Below are 17,687 nucleotides of genomic sequence, written 5' to 3'. Positions count from 1 at the left end.
AAGGAAGGAAGGAAGGAAGGAAGGAAGGAAGGAAGGAAGGAAGGAAGAACCAGAAAGACCAAGAAGTAGAAGTTCCTGGAGCAAGATTGACTATGGAAGCCTGGAAGAAGATAGGGAGCCTGGAAAAAGGAAGAGATTGAAAATTAATGAGAAGAAACAAATTAATGTAGAACCAAAATGAGGGAGGAAATAGGAAAGGATGGAATCAATGGCAGGACAGAAAGATTAATTTAGAGAAAGAGAAGAGCTGTGATACCAGACATAAGGAGATGGAAAGGCAGTTTCTGTCATCTGCCAGCAATGTGATTTTAGTCCAAATCACTAGGGATAAGAAGATCCAATCAACCAATTCCACAGGATTGTTACAATCTAGTGAGTCGACTCCTATGAAAATGCTTCAAAAGGAAAAAAAGCCCATACAAGTATAAGTCACTATTATTAATTGTCAAAATACATACTCAGAGAAAGGAATGGTTTTGAAAAAAGGTTTGATTTGACACCAATAAAGAATAAGTTATCTTTTTTTATCTTGATCACCCTCATTTTCCCCCACTTTAAGAGTAAAATGAAAAAAAAAACCCTCTTTTTAAAAATTAAGGTTTCCTCTGTGACTACATTGACTACAGGAACTCATCAGACTCCAGTGATAACAGTTTGACAATAGGAAAAAAGATAAAAGCCTATTTCATTAGTTTGAATTAAAGGAAAAACGTGCAAGAATGATTCAAAAATGAACAAGTAATTTAAAATGGACAAAAGTAACAATTTAAGGGAAAAAAAATCCCAGAGGGAACCTGTGGAAACCTTGGCATTTTTCTTTATACTCTGACAAATGCTATTTTTCCTATGAAGGAAGAAGAAAACAGAAAGAAACCATTTCTTTTCACCTCTAGTGAAAGTAGCCAGATAAGTACCTGCAAGAGAACACAGGCTCCCTTCTCCAATTGTAGCAGGCATTTTCAAAAATTGGAGTAAGTTTAACTGCTGCTCCTTGTACCACTGTTAAAGATTAATCTGCCAGCTCTTAAGGCTTTTCTACAAGGGGAACTGTTTTGTGAATTCTGGTCTGCTTTTAAATGAAATATCATACCTTTCTGTGCCAAATTTTACATTTTACTTATGCTTCCTTCTGGATTTGCCTTTAGATGCTAATCATTCCCTGGAATTTTCTTTTTGTTTAAACAAGAATACAAAAGATTTAAATTTAACTACACTCCAATGAATCTGTAACTTCGTTAAAATGTATACATTGGCACAAATCACAATCCTTACTTGCTCATTTTATATAATTTGGGGCTGTGTCTTTCTATTAATCCTTTATGAAGGTTCTATCCAACATGCTGGAAGGCTTATTTCCTCTAGCACCTGAGGTGTAGGGCTTCCTAACTTCCCTATTTCTGTTGATGTTTAACCCTCCTTCCAGTCTCACAGGTTTTCAACCTTTCTCACTCCTTCATCCCTCACATTCAATTAACTGTAAAATCTCCTTGGTTTTATCATTACAATATGCCCTGTATGCACTCACTTGTTTGTCACCTCAGTTTAGGTCCTCATTGCCTTTTCTCTTGACTATGGAAGCAGCCTCCCAACTGGTTCCCCTACATCTAGTTGTCTCTCTTCTCCAATCCACCCTTCACAAAGTTTTTAAAGTGATAGTCCTAAAGCAGATTTGACCATATAACTCCCTTGCTCTAACAGCTTCCTTTTGTCACCAAGACCAGCCAGTCAGTCAACTAGAATTTGTTAAACACCTACCATGTAGCAGACTCTGTGCTAAGTACAAATTCTTCTATTAAACATTTAATGCTCTTCACAATCTGGCTCCAGACCCCATTTCCAGGTCACATTGTTCTCCTTTACACATACAACATTCCAGCTGAGCTGGACTATTCATCATTTCCCCCATAAACTACATTCTCTCTCCCATCTTCAAGTCTTTGTATAGTCTTTCTCCCATGCCAGGAATGCACCCCCTCCTTGCCTCTTAGAATCCCTAGTTTCATCAAAGGCTCAGTTTAAGGGGCATTGACCCATAAGATACTTATCTCGATTCTTCACCCCCAAGTAGCTACAGTCCTATCCACTCCAGGTACTTTTTCACCTTGTATATAATTCGTATTTACTAATTTACATACATGTTGTTTCTCCTAAAAGAATATGAGCTTCTTGAGCCCTCAAGTATTTGTTTTGGTAGTGCCTAGCATAATGCATGGGCATTTAATAAATGCTTCTTGGTTGATTACCAGGTGTAGCGTCTATGCAATATTCACAGTGCCCACAATCAATATAAACACACCTGCAATTACTCAATGTGCTCAATTACAAAATGTAACAGACTCTCCATATAGAAGTGTAACATTTATTCAGACACCAGAAAATCAAATCTCCAAACCAGTAAGCCAATTCCATCACAGTAGCAGAGAATTTAATAAGCCATAACAGCACAGAGAGCCACAGCATCCCTTAGCCTTTCCACAAACCAATATTTTACTCACAAGCCTGACTGACTTCCTGGGACACATACTCTCCTCCTCCCATCCTCCTCTGACTCCCAGTTTCCTGTGGGGTCTGCTTCACCCTTCAGCAAACTCCTCCCATCTCAGGCTCCACGTGATTACATTCAGTCTTGTAAAGGGCAGAGTATATATATATATATATTTTTTTTCTTTTTCTTTTTCTTTTTGTCTTTTTGGAGGGGGGAAGGCAGGACAATTGGAGTTAAGTGACTTGCCTAACAGCTAGTACGTGTTAAGTGTCTGAGGCCAGATTTGAAATCATGTCCTCCTGACTCCAGGGCCAGTGCTCTACTCACTGTACCACCTAGCTGCCCCTCAGAGTACATTTTCAAAGCAGGGAAGGTCTCCAATCACTAGGCTGAATGTAATCACATGGAGCCTGTGGTGGAAAGAGTTTGCTGAAGGGTGGAGCAGAGCACAGGAAGCTAGGAATCAGAGCTACGTAGCTAGACTGGGAGGAGGAGACCATGTGTCCCAGGGAGACAGTTAGACTTGTGAGTAAAAATATTGGTTTGTGGGAAGGTTAAAGGATGGTGTGGCTCTCTGTGCCATTATGACTTATAAACTTGGCTACAATGATGGAAGTAGCTTACTGGTTTTGGGATTTGGTTTTCTGGTGTCTGAATAAATGTTTTGCCTCTTGTTTTGCTTCTGTCTTCTATATGGAGAGCCTGTTATATTTTGTGATCGAGCCCCATGCAGGTACATTTATAGTGATCGTGGGCACTGTGAATATTGCATTGGTGCTACACCCAGGAAAGTGCTGAGGTCATCCATCTTTTTTCTCTTCCTCTTATTAAATGACCTGCACACCTCCTTTTCCAGTTAGCCTATACTTGACAATGTCCATTTTACCACTTCTCACACACAAGATAAACTTAGGTTGTACCCACTATGTACCTTTCCATTGTCCTTTTGGTCAATCACCACTATAATTCTTCTGAAAATTTCATGATTCACAATCATGTAGCATCACCAGGAAGAATTCTGGTTTTTAAAAGGGCACATTTTTATAGCAGCAAGCAACTTAGGATCGTTAAAAACACTGTGAAATTTCCTAAATGTGACCAAACACAAAATTCTCTTCCGGTTTAATTATAAACCCAGCTTACCATCCATAGGTGCTGCCTGACCAAGATGTAGCAATCTACTAAATAAGTGAAATTCACTATCTAGAATTTCTTATTAATTACTTGTTGCAAACCCACACAAACTTACACTAACCAAGGCCTCTTTTATGAGAATTTATTTTAACCTTCTTAAAAGATTTAATTGTTTACTCAATGTTCAGGAAATATCTGTCTGCAATTTTAGGTGAAGAAAAGTTGAGCACTTGGGCTAAAAATAATCAGCCATACAAAAGACAGAAGAAATGTAATTAAAAAGTAATTTTTACTAAGACAAACAAACAAAAGTCAAAGGAGTTTCAATGATTTGGTATGAGTCTGTAGCATAATGTGGCAGGCAATAGAAATAGGCATGAACCAAGCATCATGAAAGATAAAAAGATAGATGGTTTCATACTAAAAAGGTAGAGTGAGGAGCCATACCAAAAAGATCAAGGATTGGTCAATGTACCTGTTCTTAACCAAGAAATGAAATTACTGTCTTCATTAAAATCAGACTAGAATCTGTATGTTTAACTAAATTGGAAAAGATATTTATTATGCCAAAGCACATTGACAGTTATATGGACCTCTAAAATTTGCAAACTGCTTTGCATATATGATTTGTATAAGGTCCCAAACAGCCCTGTGAAGTAGGCACCATTGGTATTATCTCTACCTTCCAAATGGGAAAAGCTCAAGTGACTTGACCCCAATAAGTTAGCAAATAGATGTCCCAATCAAGAACTAAACCCAGGTTTTCTGGACTCCATGTCTAGCACCATGCCATATTAGCTCTTTAATGGGAAATAGTCAATCTGGGAGTTAACATGAGCATTTTAAATTTAATAATATACTATAAATTACCCAAACTTACTCACGTTAGATTTAGCATCAGGCAAGAACACAAGTTTTGAATACCTGGGAGAAACATTCCTCTAGAAATGATTAGGAAAAAACCAAAATTTAGGAAAAAAGATCCTCTAAGTAATGAACTGCAGGCGAGTGGCCAGACCACTGGATGTGGTCTGAACACCTGTGTTTGAATCTGAGCTGTGCTACCGCTGTGTACTTGGACAAGTCTAGATCTTGGTTTCCTCATTTGTTACATGAAAGTAATAGACCGAATGACCTCTGTGTTTGCTTTCAATTTTAAAACTATGATTCCTATCAATAATCTCTATAAGAAAATCAAAGCACACATGCAAAAAAAATCATAGATTGTCATACTCTCCTGTCAAATTGGTAAAGTAGCAATTACTAAACAATTTTTAGATGATGGTACAATTGGCTTATCCAGCATACTACAAAAATGCATTTTCTTACCACTATTCTACTAACTAAAAAAGGATTAGTTTTAAAAATTAGGTACCCATTTGTGGAAGTGTGTCATTTAATAACAATTACAATGGATAGGAGACACTTGTTATAAGAAAACCAGATGCATTTTGTTCCATCAAATCAAATATCTAATTATAATCAATAGACTATATATTACAGTTGATTCTAATATTCTCTGCACGTTTTGGCAAATTGTGTGACTAAAAATGTGGTCTTCTGTATATTTTTTAAAGCTTATCTATTACTTTTGTATACCTTTATCAAGGATGTCTCTGTGCAAATTTTTGTCATATTTTGTAGAAATAGGAAAGGAGATATATAGGGTGAATAGCTGATATTGTCTTGATTGCATTTTTTCCATAACAAAATTTCTGAGTATAATTGGTCAATACAGTTGTTGTCCTAGCCCAGAGGTAGGGAACCTGTGGCTTTGAGGCCACATGTGGTCTTCTAGATCCTTAGGTTTGGCTTTTTGACTGAGTCTGAGATTCACAGAACAAATGCTTTTATTAAGGGCATTTGTTCTGTGTAGTTGGATTTAATCAAAGGGCTGCAATTGAAGACCTAAAGGGCCACATGTGGCCTCGAGGCCACAGATTCTCCACCCCTATTCCAGCCCTTGTTTTCTTTAGTGTCACTTTCTACTTTCTTATAAGGAACATTGGGGGACTGTAATGTTAATATACAAATGTAGGCTTCCCCTGTTATTGATGGAAAAGAAGAGTGTTATAGAAATACCAACTTATCTTTTCTATTTTTCTTCTAATTGTTGTCCTTACACTTGTAATCCCTGCCCCCTTCCACTTAGGCTAGTTTAACCTTAAAAGGCATTGAGGCCATTGCACAGACTTAGTCGGTTCAGGGCACTAAAGATTAGGTTGTTGACTACTTTCTAGTTATACAAGTATAAAATAACCACAAGAACTCCAGGGATTCACTGATATTCACGAAATTGGTCTTCCCTTAGGTGAATCAACCTGAGGTGTCCTCAGTGCTTATCATTGTTAAATGTACTCCTGCCATGGCTAAGTAAAAGGGCAGCTAGGTGGCTCAGTGGCTAGAGCACCAGGCTTGGAGTCAGGAAGACCTGAGTTCAAATCCAGTGTCAGACACTTACTAGCTGTATGACTTTGGGCAAGTCATATAACCTTGTGTGCCTCAGTTCTCTCATCTGTAAAACAAGCTGGAGAAGGAAATGGTAAACCACCCCAAGTCCTTGCTAAGAAAATCCAAATGAATCATGAAGAGTCAGACATGTCAAAAACAACTTAATTCTGGGGCAGCCAGGTAGCACAGCGAGTAAGAGCACCGGCTCCAGGGTTGAGAAGACCTGGAGATTGAATCCCGGGCTGAGACACTTAGCACCCACCCAGAAACACCTGGCTGTGTAACCTTGAGCAAGTTACTTAACCCCAATTGCTTAGGGGTGGCCAGGTGGCTCAGCGAGTAAGGGCACTGGCTCCAGTGTTGGGATTGACCTGGATCAAATCCCGGGCTCAGACACTCAGCACCACACCCAGAAATAACTGGCCGTGTAACCTTGAGCAAGTTACTTAACCCCGATTGCTTTAAAAACAAACAAACTTAATTTTACTGGTGTGTCACTCTGGGTTCACAAAACAACTGGTGTGATGTTGCAGGATTGGAACACGATTACCTCAAAGTGGAGGATGGGCAATGTGGAAGAAAGTGAGCCTAGACTGGTCTTCATGCTTCTAGTAGTGCTTCTGGTGACATCTCTGGAGATGGAGACTGCTTACTGTGAGGTGTTCCCCACTTCCAGGAGATTAAAGTGCCTTTGACCATTTATCAAGAAGAGACTAGAGAGTCAGATATGAGTAGGTTCAGTGATTTAAGAACTGTATCTTAGGGGTGGAGTCAAGATGATGTAGTAGAAACAGGACTTCTGTGTGGATCCAGCTCCCACCTCCTCCAATTCATGTAAAAAGTTACTCTGAACAAACTTTGGAGCTAAAGAACACACAAAATGACACAGAGAAGCTAATCTCCCACTGAGAACAGCCTGGCAGTCTGGCAGGAAGTGGCCAGAGTGCTCTGAAAGTTGCAGACCAGCCCTGCGAGCGAGCTTGAGGTTTTGGCATCAGGGCAGGCCTGACCACCTGCTGGCTGGAGGGACTTCAGATCACCAGCAGCTGTGGCGGTTTTCAGAATTATCAACACATAGATGCTAAGGACAAAGTGAGAGGTCAGTGTAGTGTGGACTTTGGGATCTAGTAGTTTGGGAGTGCAGCCCAGCCTTAATACCCTGGAGGGAGAAGCTGCTGTGGCACCATGGCAGATTCAGCTCCCAGCCTGCAGATTGTAGGGGGACCAAGTGACCAGTCTGAGGGGTAATCGCTCTTGTTTTAACCTGTTTGGATCTGGATTGTGGTCTACGGTGAAGGTCCTGGGGTTTGTGAGCAGCTTGCCAGAGCATGTGGAGGTTTCAGAGAGGGCACCCAACTAATAATAGGGCAGCTGAGAAAACCCTAGCAATTGGGATAAAGCTCCCCTGTCTGCAGAGTCTTAGTAGCAGAGTCTTACTGTGGCAAAAAGCCCAAAAGTCAAGTAATTGAGTGGCAACATGAGCAGGCAAGGGAAGCAAAGCACACTGAGCAATCCAACTTTACACCTATTTTGAGGACAGAAAAGATAAAAGCATGGAACAGGAAGAAGACAGTGAAGTCAGAAGTCCTGCACCAAAAGCTTCCGAGAAAAATACGAGCTGGTTACAGGCCAAAGAGTACCTTAAGAAGCAGATAAGGGAAGTGGAGGAAAAATTGGGAAGAGAAATGAGAACGATGCAGGAAAATTTTGAAATGAGAGTCAACAATCTGACAAGAAAATAACACCTTAAAAAATAGACTAACTCAAATGGCAAAAGAGGCTCAAAAAGGTGATGAGGAGAAGAATGCCTTAAAAAGCTGAATTTGACAGATGGAAAAAGAATCTCAAAAGCTCACTGAAGAGAATCATACCTTCAGAATTAGATTGGAGTAAATGGAGGCTAGTGACTTTATGAGAAATCAAGATACTATTAAACAGACCCAAACAAATGAAAAAATAGAAGGCAATGTGAAATAACTCATGGGAAAAAACCACTGACCTGGAAAATCGATCCAGGAGAGATAATTTAAAAATTATTGGACTACCTGAAAGCCATGATAAAAAAAAAGAACCTAGAAATCATCCTTCAAGAAATTCTCAAGGAAAATTGCCCTGATGTTTTAGAACCAGAGGGCAAAATAGAGGTTGAAAGAATCCACCGATCACCTCCTGAAAAAGATCCCCAAAAGAAAATTCCTAGGAATAGTATAGCCAGGTTCCAGAATTCCCAGATTAAGGAGAGAATATTATAAGCAGCCAGGAAGAAACAATTTGAATATTTTGGAAACACAATCAGGATAACCCAGGATCTGGCAGGTTCTACATGAAGGGCTTGGAATATGATATTCTGGAGGTCAAAGGAGCTGGGATTAAAACCAAGAGTCATCTACCCAGCAAAATTGAGTATCATGTTTCAGGGGAAAATATGATCATTCAGTGGGATAGAGGACTTTCAAGCATTCTTGATGCAAAACCAGAGTTGAATAGAAAATTTGACATTCAGATACAAGAAGCAAGAGAAGCATGAGAAGGTAAACAGGGAAAAGAAATCATAAGGAATTTATCAAAGTTGAACTATCAACATTCCTATGCAGAAAAACAATAATTGTAACTTATGAAACTTTTCTCAGTAGTTAAAGGGAATATATGTGTGTGTGTGTGTCTATATATGAGGGTATATGGGCATATGAATACATATGTGAAAGTGTGTATATATGTTTACAGGTATACATAGAGGGCACAGGATCAATTTAACAGGAAGGGATGATACTTAAAAGGTGAAATTAAGAGGTGAGAGAGGAACATAATGACAGGAGATGGGGAGAGACAGAATGGGATAAGCTATCTCATACAGAAAAGGCAAGGGAAAATGGTTACAATAGAGGGGAAGAATAGGAAGGCAAAAGGGCATGGGTCAACCTTATTCCCATTGAATTTGGTTTGAGGAGAGAATGAAATACACACTAAATAGGGTATCTCACCCTCCAGGAGAGTAGGGGGAGAAGGGTATGAGAGGGGGGATGATGGAAAGGAAGGCAGGCTGGGGGGGGAGGGAAGTTGGGAGCACCCACTTTTGAAAAGGGATGGGATCAAAGTAGAGAATAGAACAATTGGGAGGTGGGATAGGAGGGAGGGAAATATAGTCAGTCTTTTACAATATATCTGCTATGTTATTGTTTTGCATTAGCCACACATGTACAACCTATACTGAACCACTTATCTTCCCAGTAAGGGTGGGAGATAAGGAGGAAGGGAATGAATATGGAATTCAAAGTATTAAAATAAAATACTTAAATACATTATATATGTATATATATTATTATTATTAATACTATTTTACACGTAATTGGGAAATAAGATATACAATCACTGGGGCATAGAGATCCACTGGAAAATTTGACAGGGTTATGGGAGAAAATATGGGAGAAAGCATATTGAAGGAGGGGATATCCTGGGAGACTGCTATTTTGGGGTGGTGGGTAGGGGAAAAATGGGGAGAAAATGTGTAACTCAAAATCTGGCCAAAATGAATGAAGTAAATCAGAAGTTAATAAACCATTTGAAAAAAAAAAAAGAAATTACCAAGGAAAACTACCCTGATGTCCTAGAACAAGAGTATAAGACAGTCATCGAAAGAATCTGCTAATCAAATCCTGAAAGTGATACCAAATTGAAAAAGCTAAGGAATATTGTAGCCAGATTCCAGAATTATCAGTTCAAGGAAAAATACTGCAAGCAGTCAGAAAGAAATGATTCAAATGTCATGGAACTATAATCAAGATCTCATAGTTTCTATGAGTTTCTACATTAGAAAATCAGAAGGCTTGTTATATGATATTCAATAAGGCAAAGGAGTTTGACATAAAACCAAGGATCAACTTGGGAAAATTGAGCATAATCTTTCAGGCAAGGAAATGGATATTCAAAGAAATAAGGGACTTTCAGACCTTTCTGGTGAAAAGACCAGAGCTCAATGGAAAATTGATTTTCAAATACAAAGATGAGATATAAAAAGGTAAGCAGGAAAAAAAAAACTTCATGTTACTCAATAAGGGCAAAACTTTTCCATCCCTACATGGGAAGATGATAATTGTAAATTTTGAGGATTGTATCTTTATTGTGATATTAAGAAGGGATATACATAGATAGAGGGTGTAGGTATAAATTAACTGATGTGATAATAAAAAACCTAATTACAGTGTGAAAAGGGATTGTAATGGGAGAAGAGGAAAAGAGGAGGCAGAAAAGAGCAAATTACATCACATGAAGAGGCACAAAAACATATTATAGCAGAGGGAAAAAGGGGAGGGAGATGAAAATTGTTTGAACTTTACTCTCCTTGGATTTGGTTGAAGGAGGGAATAACATACTCTGTTAAATATAGAAATCTAACTTGCCCTACAGGCAGTAAGAGGGGAAAGGGGAAAGAAAAGTGGGTGTTTTGAAGGGAGGAAAGAAGTAGTAAGGGAAAAGGAAAAGAAAAGGGAGGGGAGGCTGATAAAAGGGAGGAAAGATTGAGAGAGGTAGTGGTCAAAAGTAAAATTCTTGAGGAGGGAAAAGGAGAAGGGAGAAATAAAAACATAAACAGAGGTGGAAATAGGATGGAGGGAAAGACACAGATAGTAATCATAACTGTGAATGTGAATGGGATGAACTCTCCCAAAAAACTGAAGTAGATAACAGAATGAATTAAAAATTCTAATCCTACAATATGTTATTTACAAGGCACACATTTGAAATAGGGGGATACACAAAGGATAAAGGTAAAAGGTTGGAGTAGAATATATTATGCTTCAGCTGAAGTAAAAAAAGCAGGGGTATCTATCCTAATCTCAAAGCAAAAGCAAAAATAGATATAATCAAAAGAGATAAGGAAGTAAACTATATCTTTCTCAAAGACACCATAGACAATGAAAAAATATCATTACTTATTATAATTATGTATATATATACATATATATATATATATATATATATATTATGTGCACCAAGTGGTACAGCATTCAAATTCTTATAGGAGGAGAAGTTAAGGGAGTTATAGGAAGAAATAGACAGCAAAACTATACTAGTGGGGGAACTCAACCTCCCCCTCTCTGAACTTGAAAAATCTAAGCACAAAATTAACAAGAAAGAAGTTAAGGAGGTGAACAGAATTTTAGAAAAGGAAGATATGGTGGACCTCTGGAGAAAACTGAATGGGGGTAGAAGGGAATATACTTTTTTTCTCAGTGGTACATGTCACATACACAAAAATTGACATGTACTATGGCATAAAACCTCACAATTCAATGGAGAAAGGCAAAAATATTAAATGCATCCTTTTCAGATCATGATGCAATAAAACTTATATGTAATAAAGCACCATGGAAAGATAGACTAAAAATTCATTGGAAACTAAATAATCTAATCCTAAAGAATGAGTAGGTCAAATAACAAATCATAGAAACAATAATTTCATTCAAATGAATGGCAAAAACAAGACAGTATGCCAAAACTTATGGGATGCAGGAAAAGGAGTTCTTAAGGGAGATTTTTATGTCTCTGAATGCTTACAAGAATAAAATAGAGAAAGTGGAGATCAATGATGTGGGCATGCAACTGAAAAAGCTAGAAAAAGAACAAATTAAAAATCCTAAATTAAATGCCAAATTAGAAATTCTGAAAGCCAAAAGTGAGATTAATAAAACTAAAATTCAGAAAACTATTGAACTAATAAGAAATAAAACTAAGAGCTGGTTTTATGAAAAAAAAACCAATAAAACTGATTAACCTTTAGTTAATTTACTTAAATAAAAGAAAGAAGAAAACCAAATTACCAATATCAAAAATGAAAAGTTTCACCACCAATGAAGAGTAAATTAAAACAATATTTAGGTATTATTCTGCCCAACTGTATGCCCGTAAATTTGACAATCTTAGGGAAATCAATGCATCTTTACAAAAATATCAATTGCCCAGATTAACAAGAGGAAGTAAAATACGTAAATAATACCATCTCAGAAAAAGAAATTGAACAAGTCATCAATGCACTCCTAGGAAAAAATCTCTAGGGCCAGATGGATTGACAAGTGAATTCCTTCAAACATTTAAAGAACAATTAATTCCAACACTATATAGACTATTTGGGAAAACTGGCAAAGAAGGAGTCCTACTAAATTCTTTTTATGATACAAATAAGGTACTGATACCTAAACTGGGAAAAGCCAATGCAAAGAAAATTATAGACCAATTTCCCTCATGAATATGGATGCAAAATTTTTAAATAAAATATTATCCAAAAGATTACATCAACTTATCATGACAATGATACACTTTGATCAGGTAGGATTTATACCAGGAATGCAGGGCTGGTTCAATATTAGGAAAACTATCAATTTAATTGACCATATCAACAACAAAACTACCAGAAACCATATGATTATGTCAACAGATGCAGAAATTTTTTTTTTTTAATATAAGCACTCGGGGTTAAGTAACTTGCTCAAGGTGACACGGCCAGTTATTTCTGGGTGTGGTGCTAAGTATCTGAGCCTGGATTTGATCCCCAGGTCATCCTGACACTGGAGCTGGTGCTCTTACTCACTGAGCCACCTGGCCACCCTGAGAAAAAAGCTTTTGACAAAATACAACATCCATTGCTTTTAGAAATACTGGGGAGCATAGAAGTCTTCCTTAAAATGATAAGTAGCATCTACCTAAAACCATCAGCAAGCATTATATGTCATGGGGATAAGGTAGATGAATTTCCAATAAGATCAGGGGTGAAACAAGTATGTCCATTATCACCACTGTTATTCACAATAGTACTAGAAATGTTAGTATTAGCAATAAAAGAAGAAAAAGAAATGGAAGGAATTAGAATAGGCAAAGAAGAAACTAAGTTATCACTCTTTGCAAATGATATGATGATATACTTAAAGAATCCTGGAGAATAAAGTAAAAAACTCCTTGAAATAATAAAGAACTTAGCAAAGTTGCAGGATATAAAATAAACCCAAATAAATCATGGGCATTTCTATATATCACTAGCAAAGCCCAACAGCAAGACATAGAAGGAGAAATTCCATTTAAAGTTACTATATATATTACAAAATATTTGAGAGTCTACCTGCCAAAAGAAACCCAGGAACTATATGAACACAATTAAAAAACACTTTTTACACAAATAAAGTCATCTAAATAATCAGAAAAACATCAGTTGCTCATGGATAGGCTGAGCTAATATAATAAAAATGACAATTCTACCTAAATGAATTTACTTATTCAGTGCCATGTCAATCAAATTACCAAAAATAATTTTATATATATAGAAAAAATAATATCAAAATTCATCTGGAAGAACAAAATGTCCAGAATATCAAGGGAATTAATGAAAAGAAATGCTAGGGAAGGTGGCCTAGATATTAAATTGTATTAAAAAGCAGCAATCATCAAAACTACAAATAGAGGGGTGTATCAATGGAATAGGTTAGGTACACAAGACATAGTAGTCAAAGATTATAGCAATCTACTCTTGGATAAACCCAAAGACCCCAGTTTCTGGGGAAAAAAACTCACTATTTGACAAAAACTGCTCGGAAAACTGGAAAGTAGTGTGGCAGAAATCAGGCATAGATCAATGGGTACACAATTTGTATATAAAAGTTGATACTATAAACAAATTAGGGGAGGAAAGAATAGTTTATCTGTCAGATTTATGGAGAATGGAAGAATTTATGACCAAACAAGAGATAGAGAACATTATGAAATGCAAAATGGATATTTTTTTTATCACATTAAATTGAAAAGATTTTGCACAAACAAAGCCAATGGAACCAAGATTAGGAGAGAAGCAGAAAACTGGGGAAAAAATTTTATGACTAGTGTCTCTGTCTGATAAAGACCTCATTTCTAAAATGTATAGAGAACTGAGTCAAATTTACATGAAAATAAGTCATGGCTCCAATTGATAGTCAAAGGATATGAACAGGCAGTTTTTAGAGGAAGAAATTAAAGATATCTATAATCATATGAAAAATATAATCTAAATCACTATTGATTAGAGAAATGCAAATCAAAACAACTCACTAGTCAGATTGGCTAACATGACAAAACAGGAAAATGATAAATGCTGGAGAAGTTGTGGGAAAATTGGAACACTGATGCATTGTTGGTGAAGTTGTGAACTTTTTTTGTTGCTGTTTATTATGAAAGTAAAACAAATGCCCCAGGAGAAGGGTCCATGATTACCAGTAACATCAAAGGGTACTTGCTACCTTTTTTTATTCAATTGTGTTCATTCCAGCATTGCAATAAACAAGCTAAAACTACTTTACATTGACTCATTTTCAGTAACTGACATTTACAGGAATATACTAGAAATGGCACTAAAAAGTTTAAGAAAAGAGTTATGGCAAACTTGCACGCACATCATACAGAAAAGAAACATTTTAAATATAAAACAGAAAAACTTTCTGGAAGTGTTATGGCAGTATCATGGAATAATGTTAAAACTGTACATGTCAAATCCTACATTGTTGGTTTCATGTCTTTTTTTCTCCAAACAATTGTAAAAGATGCAAATGCTGTAAAAATGTATCTTTACAGTTTAAAAGCAAGATAATGCTGCCCCGTGTGAGAAATTTTCTGTAATTATGAATTCTGTATAAGGCCTGCCCCACAGCCTGTATGATTTTATTTATATTTTAGAACAGGTTTTTATGTCCTTTTTCGACCCCTAATCAAAAAGCTTTTTTTATAGTGCCTCCCTGACCCTATCCTGCTTTTAAAAATATTCTTTCCCCAAAAGTGAAAATTTAAAATTGGTCTACAGTTTTCAGTACTAGAATGATTTTAATTCGATAACTGCAGTTTTCCTTACCACAGAGGAAATGGTAAATAAGTTGTAAACTGATCCAACCATTCTGGAAAGCAATTTGGAACTATGTCCAAAGGGTTATAAAAACCTTTTGGGGCATGAACTTCTAGGGCTCTATCCCAAAGAGGTCATATGAGTGAGAAGAGGACCCATATGCACAAAAATATTTATTGGAATTCTTTTTGTGGTGGCAAAGAATTGGAAATCAAGGGAATGCTCATCAATTGGGGAATGGCTAAACAAGTTGTGGTAAATGAATGTAATGGAATACTATTGTGCTCTAAGAAATGAGGAACAGACGGACTACATAATAACCTGGAGAGACTTATATAAACTGAAGCTGAGTAAGAGGAGCAGAACCAGAAGAACACTGTACACAATTACAGACACATGATATCTGATAGACTGGGATCATCTCAGCAATGAAAGGGTATAAAACAACTCCAAAGGACTCATGATGGAAAAGGGATATCCACATCCACAGAAAGATTTTATGGAGTCTGAATGCAGATCAAAGCAAACTATTTTCTCTCTCTTTTTTTGTTTTGTTACTTCATCCTCATTGCTCATTCCATTGGTTATAATCCTTCTTTATAACTTCCCAAATGTTTAATGTGAAGGTATTTATTTGTAGAACCTATATTGAATTGCATGCAGCCATAGTGGGGAGAAGAGGGAAGGGGAAAAAATTTGGAACTCAAAAGCTTGTGGAACTGAATGTTGTAAACTAAAAGTAAATAAACAAATAATGAAATTCTAAAAAATGTTCTAAATCACTATTGATTAGAGAGATACAAATCAAAACAACCCTGAGGTACCACATTATACCTATCAGATTGGCTAACAATGATGAAACAGGAAAATGATGAATGTTGGAAAAGATATTAGAAAGTTGGAACACTAATGTTGTGAGTAGAATTGTGAGCTGATCCAACCATTCTGGAGAGCAATATGGAACTATGCCCAAATGGCTATAAAATGTACATGACCCAGCAATACCATTTCTATGTGTATCCCAAAGAGATCATGAAAATGGGAAATGGACCCACATCTATAAAAAATATTTATAGCAGCTCTTTTTGTGGTGGCCAAGAACTGGAAATCGAGGGGATGCCCATCAATTAGGGAATTACTGAAGAAGATGTGATATTTGAATTTAATGGAATGCTATTATGCTATAAGAAATGATGAGCAAGTGGACTTGAGAAAAACCTGGAAAGACTTATATGAACTGATGTTTAGTGAAGTGGGCAGAACCAGGAGAATATTATACATAGTAACAACCACAGTTTGTGATAACTGACTTTGATAGACTTAGTTTTTTTCAGCAATGCAAGGACCTAAAACAATTCCAAGTTACTCATGATGAAAAATGCCATCCACATCCTGAGAAAGAACCATGGAGTCCGAATGCAGAGTAAACAAGACTATTTTTTTTTTGTTATGGCTCTTCCCATTTGTTATCATTCTTCTATACAACATGACTAATGTGAAAATATTTTTAAATAAGAATGTATATGTAGAGCCTTTATCAGATTGCATGATGTCCTAAGGAGGTGGAGTGGAGGGAAGGGGAGAAAATTAAAAACTTATGGAAGTGAATGTTGAAAACTAAAAATAAATTAACTGAAAAAAGTTTATTCAGATGAATTTGCTCTCTCAGAACAGCATTCTACAGAGTATTTTTAAAAATTCAGATTTTAAGACTTAGTTTTTTTTTATTTTATCATTTGAAGATTATGTAAAAACTAGTAAAGGCAATTTTTTTGCACTCTCTTTGATGTAGGGAATTCCCTATCTGCACTTTCACTGATGTTGGGAACTCCCAAAGAAGAAATTCCTTTTACCAATGTTGGGCACCTTATCTGCAATTTAGTCAATGAGAGCTGCCTAGAGCATTGCTAGGTTAAGTGACTTGTTTATGGTCACACAGCCTAAGTGTTTAAGAGGTGGTATTTGAACCCATGTCTCTTGACTCTGAGTCTGGCTCTATCCAGTGTCCTTGCTAGCATCTTCCTTGAGGCATAAATGGCATTCAACTACTGAAGATGAAGCCATAACAGGTTTGTGACATTTTTAGACTCCTCCCACAGTACCAGGTCAGTCATTTCCATTACCTACTTCTGAAGAAAAATGAATATATTCACATTTGATTCAGGGAGACAGCAACTGATTATAGAGTTTGTGATGGAATTCTCTCTACAAACCAATGGCAAAATTAGCCCCCAAAACTCCTACCAGGAATTTTCTTGGCCCATCCAATCATGTGAACCAACTCCTCGTCAGCAAGCTTGGTCAATGACATCATCATGGAGACTTCGGTAAATGGTTTGTTGGGACGACTCACAAATACATTGGGTGGCTCTGCTTCTAGCAGAGATAGCACAAACTGCTCAGGACTCAGGGCATTCATCAGCAGCTCTTTGACTCGGGTTACATTTTCATTGTTTTGCTTTGCTTTGCTAAGACAGATGTGCTCATCTGCCTTCCGCTGCCTTCGGATAACTCGATACCCACAACGTTCTCTCCGGGAACCTATAGATGGGGGAAAGGGAAACATTAGTAAAATGTTCTCCCTCTTTTTCTCCTGCCATCCCTTAGCATTTCCTGTGCCCCCTTGGTTGGCGAGTCAGAGGTCAATTATATGGAGAAGTGAACATCCCTTCTTTGTGTGTGAGCTGTATATTCTATCTATCTATCTATCTATCTATCTATCTATCTATCTATCTATCTATCTATCATCTATCTATCTATCTATCT

At 36.9% G+C, this 17,687-nt stretch overlaps 1 protein-coding gene across 1 annotated transcript in view; it reads right to left on the bottom strand.

Annotated features, from left to right (window-relative positions):
• ESR2 (estrogen receptor 2) overlaps positions 1-17,687 on the bottom strand; it is a gene marked incomplete at its 5' end in the record, with an annotated part of 77,426 nt that overhangs the window by 46,070 nt on the left and 13,669 nt on the right. Inside the window, one exon of the mRNA XM_069091727.1 lies at positions 17,166-17,462. Coding sequence (XP_068947828.1) covers positions 17,166-17,462 — 297 coding nt within the window. The remainder of the gene's footprint in view (positions 1-17,165; positions 17,463-17,687) is intronic.

This window comes from Petaurus breviceps, unplaced genomic scaffold, assembly GCF_028583685.1.
Source record: "Petaurus breviceps papuanus isolate PSGF00001 unplaced genomic scaffold, PetGlider_PUasm1.0 189, whole genome shotgun sequence".
NCBI lineage: Eukaryota > Metazoa > Chordata > Mammalia > Diprotodontia > Petauridae > Petaurus > Petaurus breviceps.
The sequence above is the reverse complement of the archived record's forward strand: the minus strand, read 5'-3'. Positions and strand labels throughout refer to the sequence as shown.